This window comes from Callorhinchus milii, unplaced genomic scaffold (genome assembly GCF_018977255.1).
Source record: "Callorhinchus milii isolate IMCB2004 unplaced genomic scaffold, IMCB_Cmil_1.0 Scaffold20, whole genome shotgun sequence".
Taxonomy (NCBI): Eukaryota; Metazoa; Chordata; class Chondrichthyes; order Chimaeriformes; family Callorhinchidae; genus Callorhinchus; species Callorhinchus milii.
Genome location: NW_024704761.1, coordinates 3,427,137 through 3,445,552, shown reverse-complemented (window position 1 = coordinate 3,445,552; position 18,416 = coordinate 3,427,137). Strand labels below are relative to the sequence as shown.

Sequence of the window (18,416 nt, the reverse complement as noted above, 5' to 3'; positions counted from 1 at the left end):
GGATGCAAGGCTTGCTGGGATTGGTTGGTGCCGGGCTTGCAGTGATTGGCTAGTGCAGGGCATGCAGTGATTGGCTGGTCCAGGGCTTGCAGTGATTGGCTAGAGCGGACCTTGCAGTGATTGGCTGGTCCAGGGCTTGCAGTGATTGGCTAGAGCGGACCTTGCAGTGATTGGCTGAGCCACTGCGGCTGGCACGTGCCGCTCCCTGGCGGGCTGGCGCCTGCGCACTCGGGGCGAGGGGGCGGGGCTTGCCGAATCAGGTGGGTTTGGGAGCCAACTGCGGCTGCGCGGCGGCGACAGCGATGGCGGCGGCCGTGTCGGTCTCGGTGTTGGCGCCGAATGGGCGCCGGCAGACGGTGAAGGTGACGGGCAGCACCTCGCTGCTGCAGGTGAGGAACACCAGACCAGCCCTCCCCCCTCCCTCCCCACCCTCCCCTCCCTCCTCTCAGCCGCCAACCGCGGGGCAATACCCGCCGGGCCCGGGGAGCAAAGATAGGCCTGAAGCCTGCGGCCCCGGGTTCAGGTCCCCCACTCCCCCCTCCCCCCCCCCCACTCCCCCCCCCAACCACCACACACACACTCTCTCTCTCACACACACTCAGTCGGTCACTACGTTGGTCACAATGACCCATGAAGCACTTCTAGACCATTTAATGATGTCTGGCGCTGCATCAAATGCAACGATGACCATTCATGTATTTTATTCCACATTCTTCCATTGCAAATGTCTACCTTGAAGCACATTCTGAAATAAACTCCTCGCCTCCTGACCCACTGCCGGCGCCGGACGCCGAGCCCGATGATCGTCACGGCTATTTGCTGGAAGAGTGGGCTGCTGTGTGGCGAGTGGCTCACGCCCTCTCTTTGGGTACTGGCGAGCGTTTAAAAAAAGTGAAGGATGGCGAAAGGTTGGAAGGAATGAGGATGGATGTAATGCACTCGGGGAAAGATACGCAGAAGCAAAATCAAGTGCCAGAAGAAGTCAGGACAGAAAATGTTTCATCCTTCTACAGAGAGGGAAATTTGACAATCACTGAACTACAACAGCGACATTTTTGCAACAACAACAACAACAAAATTACAGTTATAGAGCGCCTTTCACGTCGGGAGGACGTCCCAAGGCGCTGGACAATCAGAGGTCAGGACCTGAGCACGGGGGTGGGGTAGTGGTGAGGGAAGGCAGAGAGGTGGGAGGGCGACTGAAGTTGCGATCGAAGAGTAGGGACTTGAGACCGGCCTTCAAGGAGGCAAGGGAGGAAACGAGGCGAAGGGACTGTGGGATAGAGTTCAAGAGTGTGGGGGCAGAGAGGCTGAAAGCCCGGCCACCGATGGTAGGGCGGGTCAGGCGGGAGACATGGAGCAGGCTGGAGCCCGCTGAATGGAGGGACCGGGCAGCTTGGTAGAGAGTCAGCAGGTCAGAGAGGCAGGAGGGGGCGAGGCCATCCATGGCCTCGAAAGTGAACTAGCTGGATTAGTAAAACAAAGACAATATTGCCGAGTGATACTGAGAAAGGTGTGTAATAGAATCTGTCGAAGGCTCTCCAGGGAAGCAGGATTGAGAATGAGTGGTGTGATTGTCTATAGGTAGAAGTGTTCGTAAGTTGCTCAAACTACTTGATAACTGGTTCTGTGAGTCAGTTAGAGCTCACCTGGGACTGGCATTGATTTCTTCAATGACGGGAGTTTTAATCATCAAAACATTTTGTGGTATTTCCAGAACAATGTTTTGTTTTTTTAGGGATTAACCATTCAGAATGGTGAAAGTCTGATGGTAATCCTTACATTTGATATAGTGCCTTAAAGGTGGAAACGTTTTGAAGAGTTTAAAGGAATTGTTGTCAAGTCTACTGACTGTATATTTGAAGGCAAATCTGGCCACCATTCTGAGCACAAACAATATCCTGAAAACTGCCGTAAGGTGAATGACCAAATACTGTACATCGATGAGGGCTCAAACCCTCACTTGTCAGATGTCAAATGACCAACTAGTGACTATCCTTTTTTGGTGGGGGGGGGGGGGGAGGGATGGTAAGCAGGGTCTCCTTGGACCTGAACTGGCTCCAAGGTGACATGTTTGGCAACGGAATGTCAGAATTGAGCACACCCTCTGTGACGGTCTCTCGTCCAGTTCCTGAGCCAGGTAGATCCACATTACTCCAGGACACTGCTGATCACAGCGCAGCCAAGCTGACTCATCGGCAAGACTTTGAAGGACAGACCAGTCACTGGGAGCAGTTATTCTTCCCACTCAGCTCCCATTAACTCTGCAAGCCACAGCCCTAACAGGGAGGATAGTGCTAACTAAACAAGAAGCAAGAAAGCATGTCAGACAGTGCTATCAATAGCAAGCTATGTGGTTTTAGCTGGTTAGTTACCGAGTACCTTGGAGTTACTTTTGATTTATTGTTTTTTAGGTTTTAGAAGAGGTGTGTAGGAAACAGAGTTTCAATCCTGAAGAATATTCTCTCAAGTAAGTAAATCTTAACACATTTATTTCACTTTCTTCCATAGTGTAATCAGAATATAACTTGGTTCAAATAATTAGCGCTTTAGGAAAATAAAAAATAAAGGCACAACAAGTTGGGAATTTTTTTCTTAAACCAATGCTTGGGATTGGTATCTTGGTATCAATTCTGCATCTTATTGTGAACCTGTTGTGTTAAACCACATGCTACAGAAGGTGCATATGCCAGGAAGGAAACTGTAAATCCTGTTCCTCGCTTAGGTAATGATATGCAACTTGTACCCACTTTTAAATTTGCCCTTTTAGTCTAGTTTCCATGTGAGGAAATGCTTCATGTGAACTGAACACTTCTCCAGCTAAGACTGAGAATCGCAGGGATGAGCATGGAACTTTCTGGGCAGGCTAATGGAGTTCTGATTCGGTTCTTATTTCATTTTGTGGTTGTGTATGACTTATTTAATCCAAAATCCATTGAGTATGCCCATTAAAAGTTATTGCCCTTTTGACGATCTGCTGACAAATTGTGTTTTAGATTAATTGTAAACTGTGTACAATATACATTGAGCCCAAAGATAAATGTACATGTTCATATAAATCTAACCAGCTTATATGCTTCGTATAATAAATTCTGGGGCTTACACTGTAGAACTCACACACTTGCTCTTTGGGAAGGTGCTGACATATTTTTGGCTCATTTTGGCGCTGTTCTGGTCCCCAGTGTGCAGTATAAGTGATATCAAGTTATTCTTGCTTTCAGTAACATTACATGGAAACTTATTAATTAAAAAACCTTTTGGCACAAACCTTTTTAAAAAAATAAAAGCTATTCATTAACAAAATAACAACCGTGTTATTGCATTAATGTCTAGATATGTGTAGTTTGTGTCAAATGTTTTCAAAGCTCAATGTGGATTACTGCTGTTACAGTTCATTATTAACTGTTATCTGTGTGGCTAATACTGTTCCGTGTTTGTGCAGGGAAACTTGACAACAGGGCTTTGTGTAAATGTAATGTGATTAGTTTTGACATGCAATCTGCAGAGGCAACAAAATAGTTTTCAATTGGTCCACCTGTGGTAGACTCAGTGCAAGCTTACAGCCAAAGTGAAAAAGCCTTTGACTTGAACAGGCAGCCCCCGTTAACCTTTTCACACCAGTGGTAGTATTTATGCACCAAAGAGAATGCTGACTGCTCGAAAGATCAAGCAGTGGGAGCATTTTCACTTTTTAAACCGCATCAAGGTAGCTTCCGCTGTTTAATTGACTCACCCAATTGGCAAGAACATCTGGCAGGACTCCAGTCTATCTCATTCTCTCGTGATGTCTTCTGATTGTGATTTATTTTGTGAATCAGTGTGTCAGAAATATTCCGGGGTTCTGAACGTTCCTCTTTGTATGTTTGCAGTTCATGAGTTCTCCTCATGTCTTCAATGTTCATCTTGTAGGATTTGAATTATCAGAAGATCAAGTTCCTGTGAATGCTAAAGAAATCAGCAAATGCATAGAATTGTCTAATCCCATGGCATTACATGAGGCCTTAAAATGGCATTTATTGTTTGTTTTGTGAAGACCTTTATTAAAAAAAAGTTTTATAAAAATGCATACGTGCACACACACACATACACACTCACTCACACGCAAGCAGAGTCTACTGACGCCTGTTTCATTGCAGATTCCAGAGGAACATTTTGGATTTGTCGCAGCAGTGGAGATTTGCCAACGTGCCCAACAACGGCAAACTGGAGATGGTGCCAGCCGCACGGCAGGGGATTGGAATGAAGAGTACGGTACGTTCTTCAGGTCAAGCTATGAAAATGAACTCAGTGAAAAAGATGGCTACCAGCCCATCCTCTTCCAGAACCTCTCTTACCCACCTTTTTTTATCGTATTGTATTACATTTTTTATTTCTTATGGTGTTGGGTGATTTTGAACGCTTGAGGTATGGTCTGTTTGAGCTGTATGTGTAAGGAATACAACACACTTCACAGTTTCAAAGTGGCTTAGTTTTTCCACATTACCCGATGAGTAAAGCTTTCACTACTGAGCCTTTTTTAAGCCTTCAATCCCACTCGAATTTGGATTCAAAAGAGGGACGCACAGTACTCCCAGTTTCACTAGAACATTTCTCGCTTCCTTCTTCTCTGAAGAAGTTATTGTGACTTTTGCTCATTGAAAAGAATGCACTTTTTAAAAGAAGCACTCAATCCATTTGAAGCAGTTTGTTTTTGGCAGAAGTTGGCTGACTGTGTTTATAGACTAGCGAGACGTGGGCGAGTGCTTGTTATCCTCCACATGGTGTATATCGTTCTTTGTCATGCAGCCATACGGTATTATACTGAGAGAAAGTCAGGAGCCCTCCTGCACAGCGAGGCAAAGTCTATGGACAGACCAGCCTTCCAGTCTCTTTGTGAAGATCAATGCTGAATATGAAAAGGGTGGGCAATATCTGAATCTCTGCTATCTTGACCTTAATGTCCATCTGAGGACATTAGACAGGGCCTTAATATCGTGTCTCATCCAAAAGCTGGCTATTATGACCTTGTGTTGTATCATGAACAGAATCAATTAAGCTTGTAAAATAGTCTCTCTACAGTAAGAATGTGCGGGAGCTGTAATCTAATATGGCCAACTTTAATATTGGGTAATGTAAAATTTCAGACGTTCCAAGCATCACTATTGCAGAATGATGTACAGTTGTAAATGTCAACTGTTCAATGTTTTTATAGTTTATTTTTCAAGCGCTTAAAAATGATCATCGTTGAGTCTAAAGGGATATCCGGAGTTTAGGCTTTTGGGTCAGGCTGTGCCTGACTGTTTTAATTGCATGTTGAATTATAGATTCTTTCACTGATGGGTATAATTTTGAAAGTAGTAAAGTAAGACTTTATATGGTAAGGGCCTGAGAGATAGTCCACTTTATGTGGTGTCTGTAATTCTGTTGGAGCAAAATGCCAGGCATGTGGTACATTCCTTCTGCTCACATGCTGCTTGCAAACTTTTTATATATATATATATATATATATAGAGTGATCAGTGAATTGAGCGACAACATTTAAAATCTTGTTTTAATGTGGCCGACGGCTGTGAAATGCGCACAGTACTCCATGACGAACACAGCACAGGAATGGGAGGAGGCCATTCAGCCCCTCGAGCCTATTCTGCCATTCTATTAGATCATGGCTGATCTGTACCTTAGTTTCAATTACCCATCTTTGCCCCATATCCCTTGATACCTTTACCTAACACAAATCCATCTACTATCTATCTTGAAAATTTAAAGGAAGCTGCGTAATGCTGGAATGAAAACCCTTTGTACGGAGGTATTTTCGGGATTGTAGCTAGGATTGAGTGATGAAGGGAGTTGTCAGGTTTGCTGCTAGCTGATGGGTCCTGGGTTCAAATGCAGCCTGGACCAGTTGGAGAAATACAGAGTAAAAGTATCCTAAGTGAGTTTGGCTATTTTTCCACTTCTTGCCGGGGCACAGATATAGACATAATACAGTGCTAATTGGCACTAAAGAGGCAACTTTACTCAGGAGGAAATCATAAGGTGGCTAATGTGAGAAATCAAATTGCCAGGGAATAAATAGTCTCCTGAAGTTAAAAGCTAGGGAAATCCAGAGGAAGCTTTACATATTATCAGTCTTCAACTATACCTGGAAGTGCTGAATACTTAGCCAAAACACACGCCGAAGCTCGGTGGTGATCTTGTGACAACGCCTTTGAAGCTCGATTCCTATGTACTATGGCCAGCAGCATATGAAATTCCATTTGTATTGGACGTGTTCTGCGCAGAATACCTCAACGCTTCAACAAGTTTGGAAATTGCTGAATAGTTTCTGGAGATGATTGTTACTCTGGCGGACAGGAGAAAGTCCCGTGGATCAGAACCGATTAGATAGGAAGTCAAATGCCATTAATTAAATCAACTTATTTCCTGCAATTTCTTTCCAAAATACTTGCGTTAAGAATTTAGCGGTTTGGCTCTCTTATAATGTCATAGATAAATTTCTAACGCTGCACGTTTCAGAGTGAAACGCTGAATGATGATGAAACCCCATGTAGTATTTTGTGGATCAATTGGGGAAAAAACCCCCCTGGGTTTAGATTTCTTCTGTTTAGGTGGCATTTCAGAGAGCCCAGAACTTGGTAAGTTCTTAAATACAGCTTTAATTTGGAAGCCTGTTTTCTGTAAATTCTTTTAATGAATACAGAAAACCGGTTTCAAAGTTTAAGACTGAGCTTGACAATTTGCCAAATTCTATTTGGTTGTTTGTGGCACTTTTGTTGTTTGCAATTTGAGTTTTATAGGCAAATGTTGCCGTTCAGTCAGCGCAATGGACAGTAATTACCTGCAACAGTTAAGGCACTGTATCAAATGCAAGTTAATTGTTTTCTTATTTACGGTACCCAATCGCATGCAAATGAGATAGTCCGCCCATGGCAACGGAAGAGTTAACTTTTCTCAGCCATGTTAAGTTGTTTGATAGCCATGGCTGGCAGTAGTTGTAAAGCATCCTGCAGCTTTATTGCTGTTGTTATTTTGTTGTGTTGGACAATTTCCAGCTTGTACTACAGGCTTCCTCCAGCAATAACTGATGTTTCTTCGTTTTATACCTTTCGAAACGTCTAATTTTTTATCGCTGACATGAAGCATCAATGTGAATTCTTAAAATTATGGTTGACCAGAGTCAAATGTCACCATAACCTCCATGTTCTGTAGTTCACGATACAAAACGTCTCCGAGATCAGTGGTAAACCGTAATCTCATTCAGAGGAAATGGTCTGTGAAGCGCTGGTGTTTAGAATGATGCAATTTGACTTCAAATAAACAACTGTCTAGGTTCTCACGTAATGGAAACTCTCAGTGTTGGGTTGATGAGAAGGTGTTGGTAGTAATTCACAAGGTTGTTCTCATCCCTTGTATGAAATGACAGCACTGGATGGACAAGTGCTTTTATATTTGAAGAATTGTTCATGTTTGAACATTTCACTGCACTTTTTAAAAGAAGTTTCCTCCTCGTAACCCAGTAATATTACATTTGCAATTGGTTTTTAAGCTTCTGCACTATTTTCGCATGAGCTAAAATAATCTTAAGTATTGTTATGCCTGAAGACAAGAAGGAAGGGCACCAATATGTTTACTTCTGGGAGAATGGATAATACAGTACATCTGTGCAACAGGTGGTGATTTCAGTAGTGGAGAGATTACTTTCAGATGACACTTTTGCAATAGTTAGTTGAAAGGCTCCATTAATTTGAATGAAGAATTGTTGGTCAGGACTCCAGGACAAAATTCCTACTCTTGGGATCTCTTTAAAGTTCCTCCGGAGGGAGACGGGATTTGGAGGCTCCCCCAGTGCTGGAGTGTCAGCCCCGACTTCAAGCTTAACCCCCAACAAAGAGCTTGAACCCAATCCAGTTTTGGAAAATCAGTTGTTTTTACAACAGTTTGGAGTAACTGTCCTGGGATTTGTTGATTGTTATAGCTACTGAAAGATCTTTGAGCGCGATGGGTTGAGTCATGATGTAGGAGAGATTGTATTTTTACCCATTTTATGAGGCATGATACCAAAATTGTAAGTGGAGTGGCTGTGAGAATGTTGAGAGATGCTTGAGATTTTTGGTGGGAAACATTTCCAAATAACAAACCGGATTCCTGCGGTTTATTGCTCACCTTGATGAGTGTCAGAAGGAAACAATGATGTGTATGTCTCTGGAAATTTTGTGATAGATGATAAAGTGAGTTACTCCCTTTGAAACAAAGTTTTATCAATTGCTATGAGCAATTGGCTGCTGCATTTTGCCCACAAAATATACAGTGAAGCTCTTTGAAACGTCTCAATGACGTGATCAGGTGCTATATCAAAACCAAGGATTATTATTAAATCTAGAATGAATAGTGTCAAGAACTGGGAATGGAAGAAAAGGTGACTGTTCAACATGGTGCTAAAATGGCACAGAGTGAAGAGTACTGTACGTTCTATTACAGTAAATAAAGACAGATGGTGGCATTGAAATGAGGGCCATAACATACTCGGTATTTTTGGCTTTGAGGCTTTGAGGGTGTATGTAATACGAAAGCCTCAAAGCGTTGCGTCCTACTTTACGGTCTGCAGCGTTGTGGACACGGAGCCCTTTGTAGGTGCCAGAGGGAAGTAACAGTGGGTGGAGATGTGAATTTGGGGCTTCGAATGAAACTTCAAAGCAAAACCTGTCTGGGATAAGCTAAATTCTGGAACTTTGTCCCAGTCCGATTGAAATGAAACCACATGAAAGGGCGTTCAAGTTTGATGAGTTACTGATACGTAATGAATGTTTTGAGAGAACCTCTTTGAATGTTTTGTTTGGATGAATCATTTTTTTTCCCCAAAAAACAATTTGTTATTAATAGCCCAAGACAAACTATAATTTCTAGTTTCCGTAAATGCACATTTTTACCCCCCCCCACATCTGTTTGTAGCAACTCGTTGCATCTGAGCGTGTCACAAACCCACAAACCCTTGGTATCAGAAATAACAGTTTGTGGGTACCAAGCAACTTGAAGAATTCTGTGGCCTTTTAACTGTTACTGCGGCTGAATGCCCTTTAATTCTTTTTAATCGTGTGGAAATTCTGGATATATTCAATAAAATGTGTGTCTGAGAGCAAACTGATGGGATTGAAATGACATTGAACCTCACCGCCAGACTTTCAGTTCAGCTTCCCACTGCTCTCTCATAGAGAGCAGGGGATCTGGGAAAGGAGAGGGAGAAATGGGTTACCTTTTTTTCAAAGTATTTGAAGGATCGAGTACAGTGTATGTCGATTGAATGTTTTGGCCTCATTTAAGTTGAGAGATGGGTTGGTGGGGGAGGGTAGCCAGCACTTCCAGATTGGGTACATCATGGGTTAGAGGAGGGGCAATGCTTCTTCTAGTGAGATGCCATCATCCCAGCAGTGTTTTTTGATGTAATGTTTTAACCTACAGGGCAATTCCTAATATAATATCATTCAAACCATGACTCTGGGCTTCACCACATTTCCAGCCCTGCCTTGCCCACCAACGGCGGCTGGGCCTTCAGCCTTTCTGCCCCCACCTTTTGGAACTCCATTGCACAGTCCCTTCACCTCACCCCCCCCTTGCCTCCTTTAAAGGCCCCCTCTCTTCGACCGCGTCTTCAGCCACCCAACCTCCTTGCCCTCCATCCCTCCTGTTTCTGAAGCCCAGCTCAGGTGTAAATCATCAATTGTTCAGCGCCTTGGGACGTCCCCTGACATGAAAGGCCCTGGGTAAATGTAATTTGTTGTTGTTTGAACGACTAGGGTTTTACATGACTGCTACTATCTTTTCTACAGGTTCGGATCGCTTTGCAGCTGGAAGATGGATCCAGACTCCAACATCACTTTCAGTCCAACTGCACTCTGTGGGATCTTCTTAATCACTTTCCTCAGACGAGGTGAGCAATGTTCACTTGTCCCCTTTCCTCTCTGTAGTGCCTCAGTTGGGGAATGTCCCAGATGTTTCTTGGCCTCTTGTGCAGAAAGAGTGGAGGAACTCAAGTGGGTAAATACTAACCCCAGACACTATTCTATCTTATTGAAGGAAAAGGGCTCACTCCTTGGCTGTTTGTGGGTCATTGCTATCTGCAACCTGGCTGCTGGGTATCATCCACAAAATACACAATCCATCCAATTTACAGTAAATCCTGTGAAGTGCTTTGAGACATCTCGATGGTGTGATCAGGCGCTAGATGAAATACAAGGATTATTATTATTATAAGGCAGGTAATCATTCTATTGAAACTGTTGCAAAGGAAGTCTCTTAAAACCTTGTGGTACCACAGCCTTATCATTAACTTCAAGGCAAGGAAGTGTGGTTAAGGAAAGATGAAAGTGCGGCAGCAGAAATCCATGCAACTTCCTTCACCTGCGAGGACAGGTGCAGCTTGTTGGCTGTTCAGTCACTTCAGTGTCTTTTGTGCCTTGAGTTGGACCAATTCTCTTGGAAATGGCCCATTTCTTGTCTTTTAGAACCACCCCCACACACACCCACACATACTCATTACTGTTCCTGTGCATGTCCTACAATTTGCCTGTGTGCTGCAGGATTTGGAGGGACTGTTAAGTGTTCAGGTGGATGTTAAAGATTCCGTGGCGCTATTTGAAAAGAGAAGGTAGCTTCTCCTGGTATTCTGGCCACCGATCTCTCAGATTTCGAAAACAAATAGTCATTCCTCTCCAAGCTGTTTGTGGGACTTGTGTGCAAATTGGCTGCTGGATTTGCCTCCAGATACAGTTGTTAGCCTTTACAGAAAGAGACTCTGAAGTGCTTTGGAATGTTTCAACATGATAAGGCACTGTATATCAAATGCAAGGATAATCAAATCTAGGCTGTCTGGTTACCATCAGAGAGAAAAGATTTTGAGAATCGTTTCTTTTTGTAAAATTTCTATTTGTGATTGACATTTCTGCCCTGAATTCCCATTTATGTGTGTGTGCGTGTGTGTGTGTGTGTGTGTGTGTGCGGTGGGGGAGGGAGGGGGAGTTGTCATGGTTGGAACCCAGTCAAATATATATTCAGCAGATCAGATTTTAATGGGTTTGAATTACACGCTGGGTAGGTCAAAAAATAGAGCACGGAACTAAAAAAAAAAAATTCCACTCTTCGGTGAGGATTGAGAGTTGAATTCTTTAACCAAGTTTCTATTTGAAATGTTATTCTGTGCGTGTATCGCTTACTTTAAAGTGCCCGTTTTTTCCCCGCATTGACTGTTTTTAGATGAATAAAGAATTTTTAAAAGTCTGCATCTGTTTTTTATTTAAGATTCTGTTTTACGGACAAAATGAATGGAGCAATACAGCCCACTCAGCCGTCTAATTCTTTTCAAAATAACGGACTGTACAAGACATTATGCTGTTCAATTTTTTGCACTTTATCAAATAAGGAAATGTAAGCATTTTCTGCACAGGAGATGGTCATTCAGCCCATCATGCCTGTACTGTTCTACTTGCTCGTTTATCTTAAATCACATTTTTAAAATCAATCCCACTTTCTAGCTCTTTCTCAATATCCCTTTAGGCTTTTACTGTTCCAGTTTCATTTGGAATGGTTCTATTGATTCATCCTCAAAAAAACACTTTTAATGAGTTCTTCCACCAGACTTTGGTTGGCCATTTAAAGACATGTCTACGTCCAGTATGCTCTCAGTCAGGCATTTGAAGTACTCTAATATGGGTGCTTCACTTCCCACTTGCTTTGAATACCAGCCTTTCTATGTGGCTACACCAGTCATCTTGAAGAAGGACCTATGATGGAAATGTAAAGCCCTGCTAGTTTATCACAGAGGATCTACTGTACTGTTTTGCATTGAGGATTAGGTGATCATAATATGATATGAAATCAGCACAGCCCACTCTGATATTCTTGTGTTTCTGTTCACCTGACAGTAGTTTTAACTGGGGCTGGAAGAATTTTATTGGAACAAATGAATGATTGCTTTCCAGCATTCGTCCCAGAGACAGGTGTAAGTAACCAAATTATTGCTATCCTCACAGGAGGCATCAAACCTTTCAGTTCTGGTGCTAAAGTTTGATGGAAGTGAAAAGTAAGGAACGGAGAGAGAAATTTGAAAAACCTACTGCGATCTTTTTTTCCCCCCCTCCTTCTCACAGTGCAGCAAAAGCCTTTAAGGATGGGCTTGTCAGCTTTACTGTGGCTATCAATCAATCAATTGGGATTTCAATAGCATTTAAATGGCAAAATGTAATATGTGATAATATCCCGTGCTAATTCCCACCATGTTGTGGAGACTTCAAAGGCATTCCACGTTTTGATGTTTTTTGAGGCTTTTTAACAATTTGCTCACCTCCTTTATAGAGAAATGTGTGATCTAATAACCATAATCGGATTCTGTAGAATGAAAGCTTAAAGTGCTCACCCAAAAATGCAGCATAAATCCATTTCTATGGTAACGTGCAATAAAGATATCACTTTTTTTGTTTCTTGTTTACCAAACTCTGGAAAAAATATTTATTACACATAATTAATATCTGCTTTCGTCTTGCGATTCTTTAATTTGCAGATTTTTTTTTAGTCACGTTATTGTTTACTCTCTTTCCTTCAGATATCTGATACTGTTTAACTTTTCACAGGGGTGTCTGCTTTTAATTATACTCAATTTGTCAAGTGTGGGGAGCAGGCAAAATGGTGGCTGTTCCCTTTCAACTGCTGTCGTGCTTCTCCTTGTCTATCCTTCAAAGTGCAGTAGGAAGTATTCAACAAGTGCAACTTAGTCTAGACAGAATTAATCTGTTTCCCTTCAACCGAGTGCCCGGGAAACACGAGGCATGGCAACCTGTTGTGTTGATCTTTAAAATTAAAATAGACTTCAAAATCCTGAGTGAAATCTGATGTATTTAATTCCATTGTACAATATTTGGGAGCTACATTTGTTTGATATCCACAGATTCTGAAATGAATTTTTGAAGTTAAAAACTTGTGGGCTACTGTATATTTATTACCAAAGGAAACTGCTGGTGGGGTAGAGGAAAAAGTGCCTTTAAATGTGCGGTTCACAATAATAACGTAAAACATTTGATATGGCATCTTTCACTTTGGGAGGATCTCTTAAAGCACTTCAAGTACAGTGACTGTATTTTGTAGGCAAACACGACAGTCAGTTTGCACACAGCAAAGTCCCGCAAAGAACCGTGAGATGATTGATCGTCAGTCAGGACACCAGGAGAAACTGCCTTCTCTTTTTGAATAGTGCCACTGGATCTTTAACGTCCACCTGAACATGCAGACAGAGCCTAATACATGCTGGTAGATCATTTCAACAATTTGCCAAAATAAAAATGACGTCCAGTTATCATGGCATAATTTGCATTTCGGTGCAATTTGCATTATTTGTTTTTTTGGTGACTGAAAACTATTGCAGTTGAATGTAATAGAGTTTCAAGTATACCCGCTTGAGATCAGGTGTAATTTCATAGATCCAAAACAAGGGGTATCTACATTCCCAAGGCTGCCTTGAATCACTGTGGGCTTGGCGTGTTTACTCAGGAATCTTCTCAGAGATACTCTAGGGAGAAGCCTTTTACCCACGGGGAAACAAAACTCCTGGTTTAACCCGAAACTGGACAAACATTTAATGCTATTAGAAGAAGCTGTTCTGTACATTTTTTAGTGACCACTGATTGTAAATACTAAGCTAACCTTAGCTGCTAATAAGGTAGAGATGTGCGGACAACGAATTGGCAAGGGAAATGAAATTAGGGTCACTGGATGCACTAAGTGAAAGGTATGTGGACTGGGACAGGCTTCAAAGCGCAATCATTTCAGATTCCGAGGCAGGTGGAAAAAATTAATCCTTGAAGCTCAGCCTTGGTTAGAAGCAGCTGTAATATATGGGTAGAAAGATTCGGGTACATCTGCCTCAGAGCAAGCAGGTGTCTGATAGGGAAATGTAAGTGTTGTGTTTTCTTTTGATTCCCGTGAGATGGATTATTTTCAGTTTAAAACAGGATTTTCCCATTTCCCAATTTTTTCTCCATATCCATTAATTTCCTTGCTCCCCAAGTGCCTTATCTCCCATTTTAAACATCTTAATCGATTCTGTTTTTTGTAGGTTTCTGGGCCAGTTTGCCACAGTCCCACAATACTTTATATAGAGAATTATTTTCTGATTTCACTTTTAACCAGTTTAGATCAAAATTTAAGATCATGTGTCCCTTGTTTTGGATTCATCTACCAGCAATATCGATATCCCTCTTTCCAGATTGTAAACCCTTTTTCGATCTAAACCTCTCCAAAAAAAATGTGGTCACTCAATCCATGACTGTTTGCGGGGCACTGCTGTGTGCAATTGGGTGCCGCATTTCGCCCAAAAAATACAGTCAATCCACTTTACAATATATTCTGTGATGCACTTTGAGACGTCTCAATGATGTGCATTTCACAGGATATATTGTAAAGTGGATTGACCGTATATTTTGTGGGCGAAACGTGGCAGCCAACTGCGCCCAGCAGTGTCCCACAAACAGTTGTGGATTAAGTGACCAAATTATTATTATTTATGTGTGCAATTAACAGTCAGAATACTACTATAGTACAGAACTGTCAAGGAACTCACAATAAATCATTTTGTATTTTTGTAATATAGTAAATCGACTTCAGGGTGTTTAGTAAGAGCTTAGAGGTATTTGTAAAATTTATCCTTTAGCCACAGCTTTCCTGTTATGCAGAGACTTGCAATGGCTCTGCTATTTGTACAGGTGGAATTAATGTTTTTCAAAAATGACTCCCAGAAAGGGTACCGTTTCTAAAATTTATTTTTGACACGTTATAATGTGGTCTTGCAGAAATAATGTTTCAGATTTTTTGGTCTTGTGTGTGTTGATTATAAAGGATCCCAGGGCTCTGTGTGATCCCACATTTTGTGGCTGATTCAGTTATTATTTTCCTTGTCTGCCAAAAGTGTATCTACTCGTGTGACAAAACTCTTCTGAAACGATACGCGTCCACAGGTGTAACAGAGCTATCTGCGTCAAGGAGCAGTGCTGTTTATATAGTTCAACTTCTTTCTGCTGCTGTTGATGGTTTGAAGTGACTGAATTGTAAATAGTTTTCATTTTAATGTAAACCGGGGTCTTGTCTCGCTGTTCAAGTAGACATCAAAGATCCTACGATACCATTCAAAAATAAATTGGAATTTCTCCCAGTATCCTCTCTCAACAATCCTCCAGATAAAATTAGTCATTTGTTTCAGTACTGTTTGTGGAACATTAATAATAATATTTGCCACATTTGAAATAGCGTTGATAATGTTGAAACATCTCAGAGTGCTTCACAGAGAATTGTTGTCAAGCATAGTGGCACTTAACGATTTACTTCAAAATTCTCCTGAGTGTGATTCCAAATTATGGGATGGTTCATAATTAATTATTTTACAGCAAGGGTGCAGTCTTAGCAAATTATTCCATTCAATTCTGTGCAAGCAAGTAATTTGCCATTCGGTGTGCTGTGGAGACATTATTGATTGCCACTATTACAAGTGTCCACAACCCCCTTGGATGTGCTGGGGAAATGACACCGGGGAGCTAAAACAAAGGAGAAAATGAATTCCCCAGCCTTTGAAACTTGCTGAATCCGCGCAGAGCATAATTAAATGCGTGTCGTCAGCAATTTTCGAACCAGATTCTCTGGCCACAGATGGTACTAAAACGATCAAAAGAGCACCTAGTCAAAGCCAGGTGAGGTTCGATTTACTTTCATGTCAGGATCGTGAGTTGCACCGTGGCCTGCCACAGCCTCTGTGTACGCTGGGCATACTGTCAACACCTTCTTGGGGTTTGTGGCAAGTGGATAAACATCTGGAGTGTGCACGAGTTGGCAGCTGTTTATCGTTACATGTTAGCGGCTGCAACTGGATTACCCAAGGTACTCGTTCATGGCTCAAATTAAAAACCGTACGGGCTTGACATCTGACCAAAGAAGAGGCCAAGACTTGAGTTCATGAGGTTAATTTTTTTCACACTGTTGCTTTACATTTTGATCAGGAGTGTTCCTTGCTATCTAAGCTTATAAATATTTGTTGTGTACTAATACTGCTTTTTTTTCTCTCTCCCTCTTTCCTTTTACCACCTTCACCCTGCTTCCCCCACCCCATCCAACCCACAACTCCTATCTTTTAGAGTTTCTGAACAACATCTGTTTGAAGCTACTCCAGTCTGTGTTTATATGAGGGATGAGGTAGGTGAACTTTTCCTCTTCTTATCAGATTGGTTTGAATAGATGTTCTCGACACGAGACATCCCAAGTGGAAAAACTCTGTCCTCTAATAATCTGCCAACTGACTCAGTTGCTGAACATTTCTGCCCTTTTCTTCGTCTCCCAACCACAATTGTTATTTCTCTTTCTTACAAATTCGATCTAAAGAATCCTGCTGTTAACTCTAGGTTGTCACGGCACCACTTTCTTGTACGTCATTTGACAATCCTTCAATTGAAGCGTAAAATTACTGTGAGATTCCTGACTGAAAAACCAACACACCAACCAAGCACATAGCATCGGCACACTGGGCCGAGTGACCACCTTCTGCATTAAATGTCCTCTGATTCTATGAAAACTGTGGGAGGAGGGAAGCATGGCACTGCAGGCTGACAAGCAGTTGATAATAATTTTGCTGGAGTTTGGTTTGTTGTGTGCACGAACATAGCAGGTCAATTGAATGAATGATTTTGCATTTGTCATGGAAAAATTGAGTTAACAACATAATAATAATAATCCTTGCATTTGATATAGCACCTTATCACGTCATTGATGTAAAATCTTTGAGGAAAAACCATGTCAGGATTCACCTTCCCAATCTGTTCCTGGAATGTTGTTACTGCGCAAGCAATTTAATTCTCATCTGAAGTACTAATGTGCTGAGTGTTGCCAAAATAGCACCAGGCAGTGTGCGTGCCCCTCAGACTATCTGAAGTGTTTTGAGCAAGCTTCATTATAAAGTGGATTGCGTTGTTACAAGTGAACTTTCTTGCCCTGAAGACACTTTCAGACATGCATATTGCAGGGAGAAATTCCACCTGGGTGTTGATTTATGTGGCATTTTAGAGTGCCCAGTATTTGTCAAATTGTTGAATTCCGACTGAACCCTGAAGCAGGGATTCAGTAATTCTTACCGAAAAGCGGCTTGAAAATTAAGGACATCTTTTAAGAATTCTAAAGTAGCTTTTCAGCCAAGTAATTTTTCTCCCATGAGTTTCTATGGAAACCCATTGCCGTTTGGTCACTTTTGTCTCTGTTGGGGGAGAAAATCGTTATATTTAACTTGTCGGCAATAAACTTGCTTATTATTAGAGTGGGATATAGGATAGACAATGCTAGTACCTAGCTTCCGTGCCTGCCATATTGGTGCAAAAATTTTGTTATTACAATACAAGATTACATTTGTATAGCGCCTTTCACGTAGGGAGGACGTCCCAAGGCGCTGGACAGTCAGAGATTTGGACCCAAGCTGGTCCAAACAATTATTAAACGATTGTAAGAAGAATTCTGCGTGGATTATTATTTCTATTTTACTCTTTTCAACTTTCTCTTAACTTTTTAAAGCCAGTTACCTATTTATATCACCTAGCTACTGGGGGTATTTTGGAAAGGGGGAAAGGGAAAACAGCATTCTTTTGGGTGTTTTTTTGAAAAAAAGACATGAAATGCCGGTTGTGTGGCCAATGAAAAGTGCAGAGTTTGAAGATCCGGTCTCTGTTTGTGTGGAATCATGTCAGAATCAGGAAGCGACTGCGTTTGAGAAAGGACACTCAGCCCCTGTGATCCAAGCTCAGGTTGGACAAGCCAGCTGGATTCCAACAGCCGAAGGGGGAAAGGATCTGGTTTAATTTCTAGTAATCATTTCTGGCAAGTGAAAAGTTAATTTAGGTGAGTTCAAAAAAAGGTCTTCTCGCCAAGTCAAATATTTTTCTAGCACTGATTTCATTCCAAAAGCTTCTGCATCAAATGTCACATCTGTTTAAAAGTACTCTCTGCTCACGGTGCTTTGAAGCATTTGAGAACTCTGGTCACATTTCTTTTTGCACCCCTGGAAAAGAAGAGCAGATTGGTTCTATGCGGCTGCCTTTGATCTCAATGAGAATTACTTTGAACTAAATGAGAAATACTTTATAGGTCAACACATTCGCCTTAACCCAACGTTTAACATTACAACTTCAAGTTGGAAGCCCAGATCTGAAAGCCTCGCTGAATCTACAAAGAAAATGAAATGTGTTCTTCGGTAATCTTCTGGGTTTACTTTTCTGGGGATAAGTACGTAATTTGTAATGACTTGAGTTGTGCGGTTACTTCTCGCTTGCTTCCTGTTCCAATAACAAAATAATTTCCAAGAGTCCCACCTTGCGTACAGGACAGTTAGCCATGGGTTTCGTCTTGTTTAATGTCCTTCTAGATTCCTA

At 41.7% G+C, this 18,416-nt stretch overlaps 1 protein-coding gene across 1 annotated transcript in view; it reads left to right on the top strand.

The window, feature by feature from the left end:
• The first annotated feature begins 236 nt into the window (after positions 1–236).
• aspscr1 (ASPSCR1 tether for SLC2A4, UBX domain containing) overlaps positions 237–18,416 on the top strand; it is a 67,377-nt gene continuing 49,197 nt past the window's right edge. Inside the window, exons 1-5 of the mRNA XM_042342532.1 lie at positions 237–389; positions 2,415–2,470; positions 4,137–4,251; positions 9,804–9,904; positions 16,143–16,200. Coding sequence (XP_042198466.1) covers positions 303–389; positions 2,415–2,470; positions 4,137–4,251; positions 9,804–9,904; positions 16,143–16,200 — 417 coding nt within the window. The 5' untranslated portion in view covers positions 237–302. The remainder of the gene's footprint in view (positions 390–2,414; positions 2,471–4,136; positions 4,252–9,803; positions 9,905–16,142; positions 16,201–18,416) is intronic.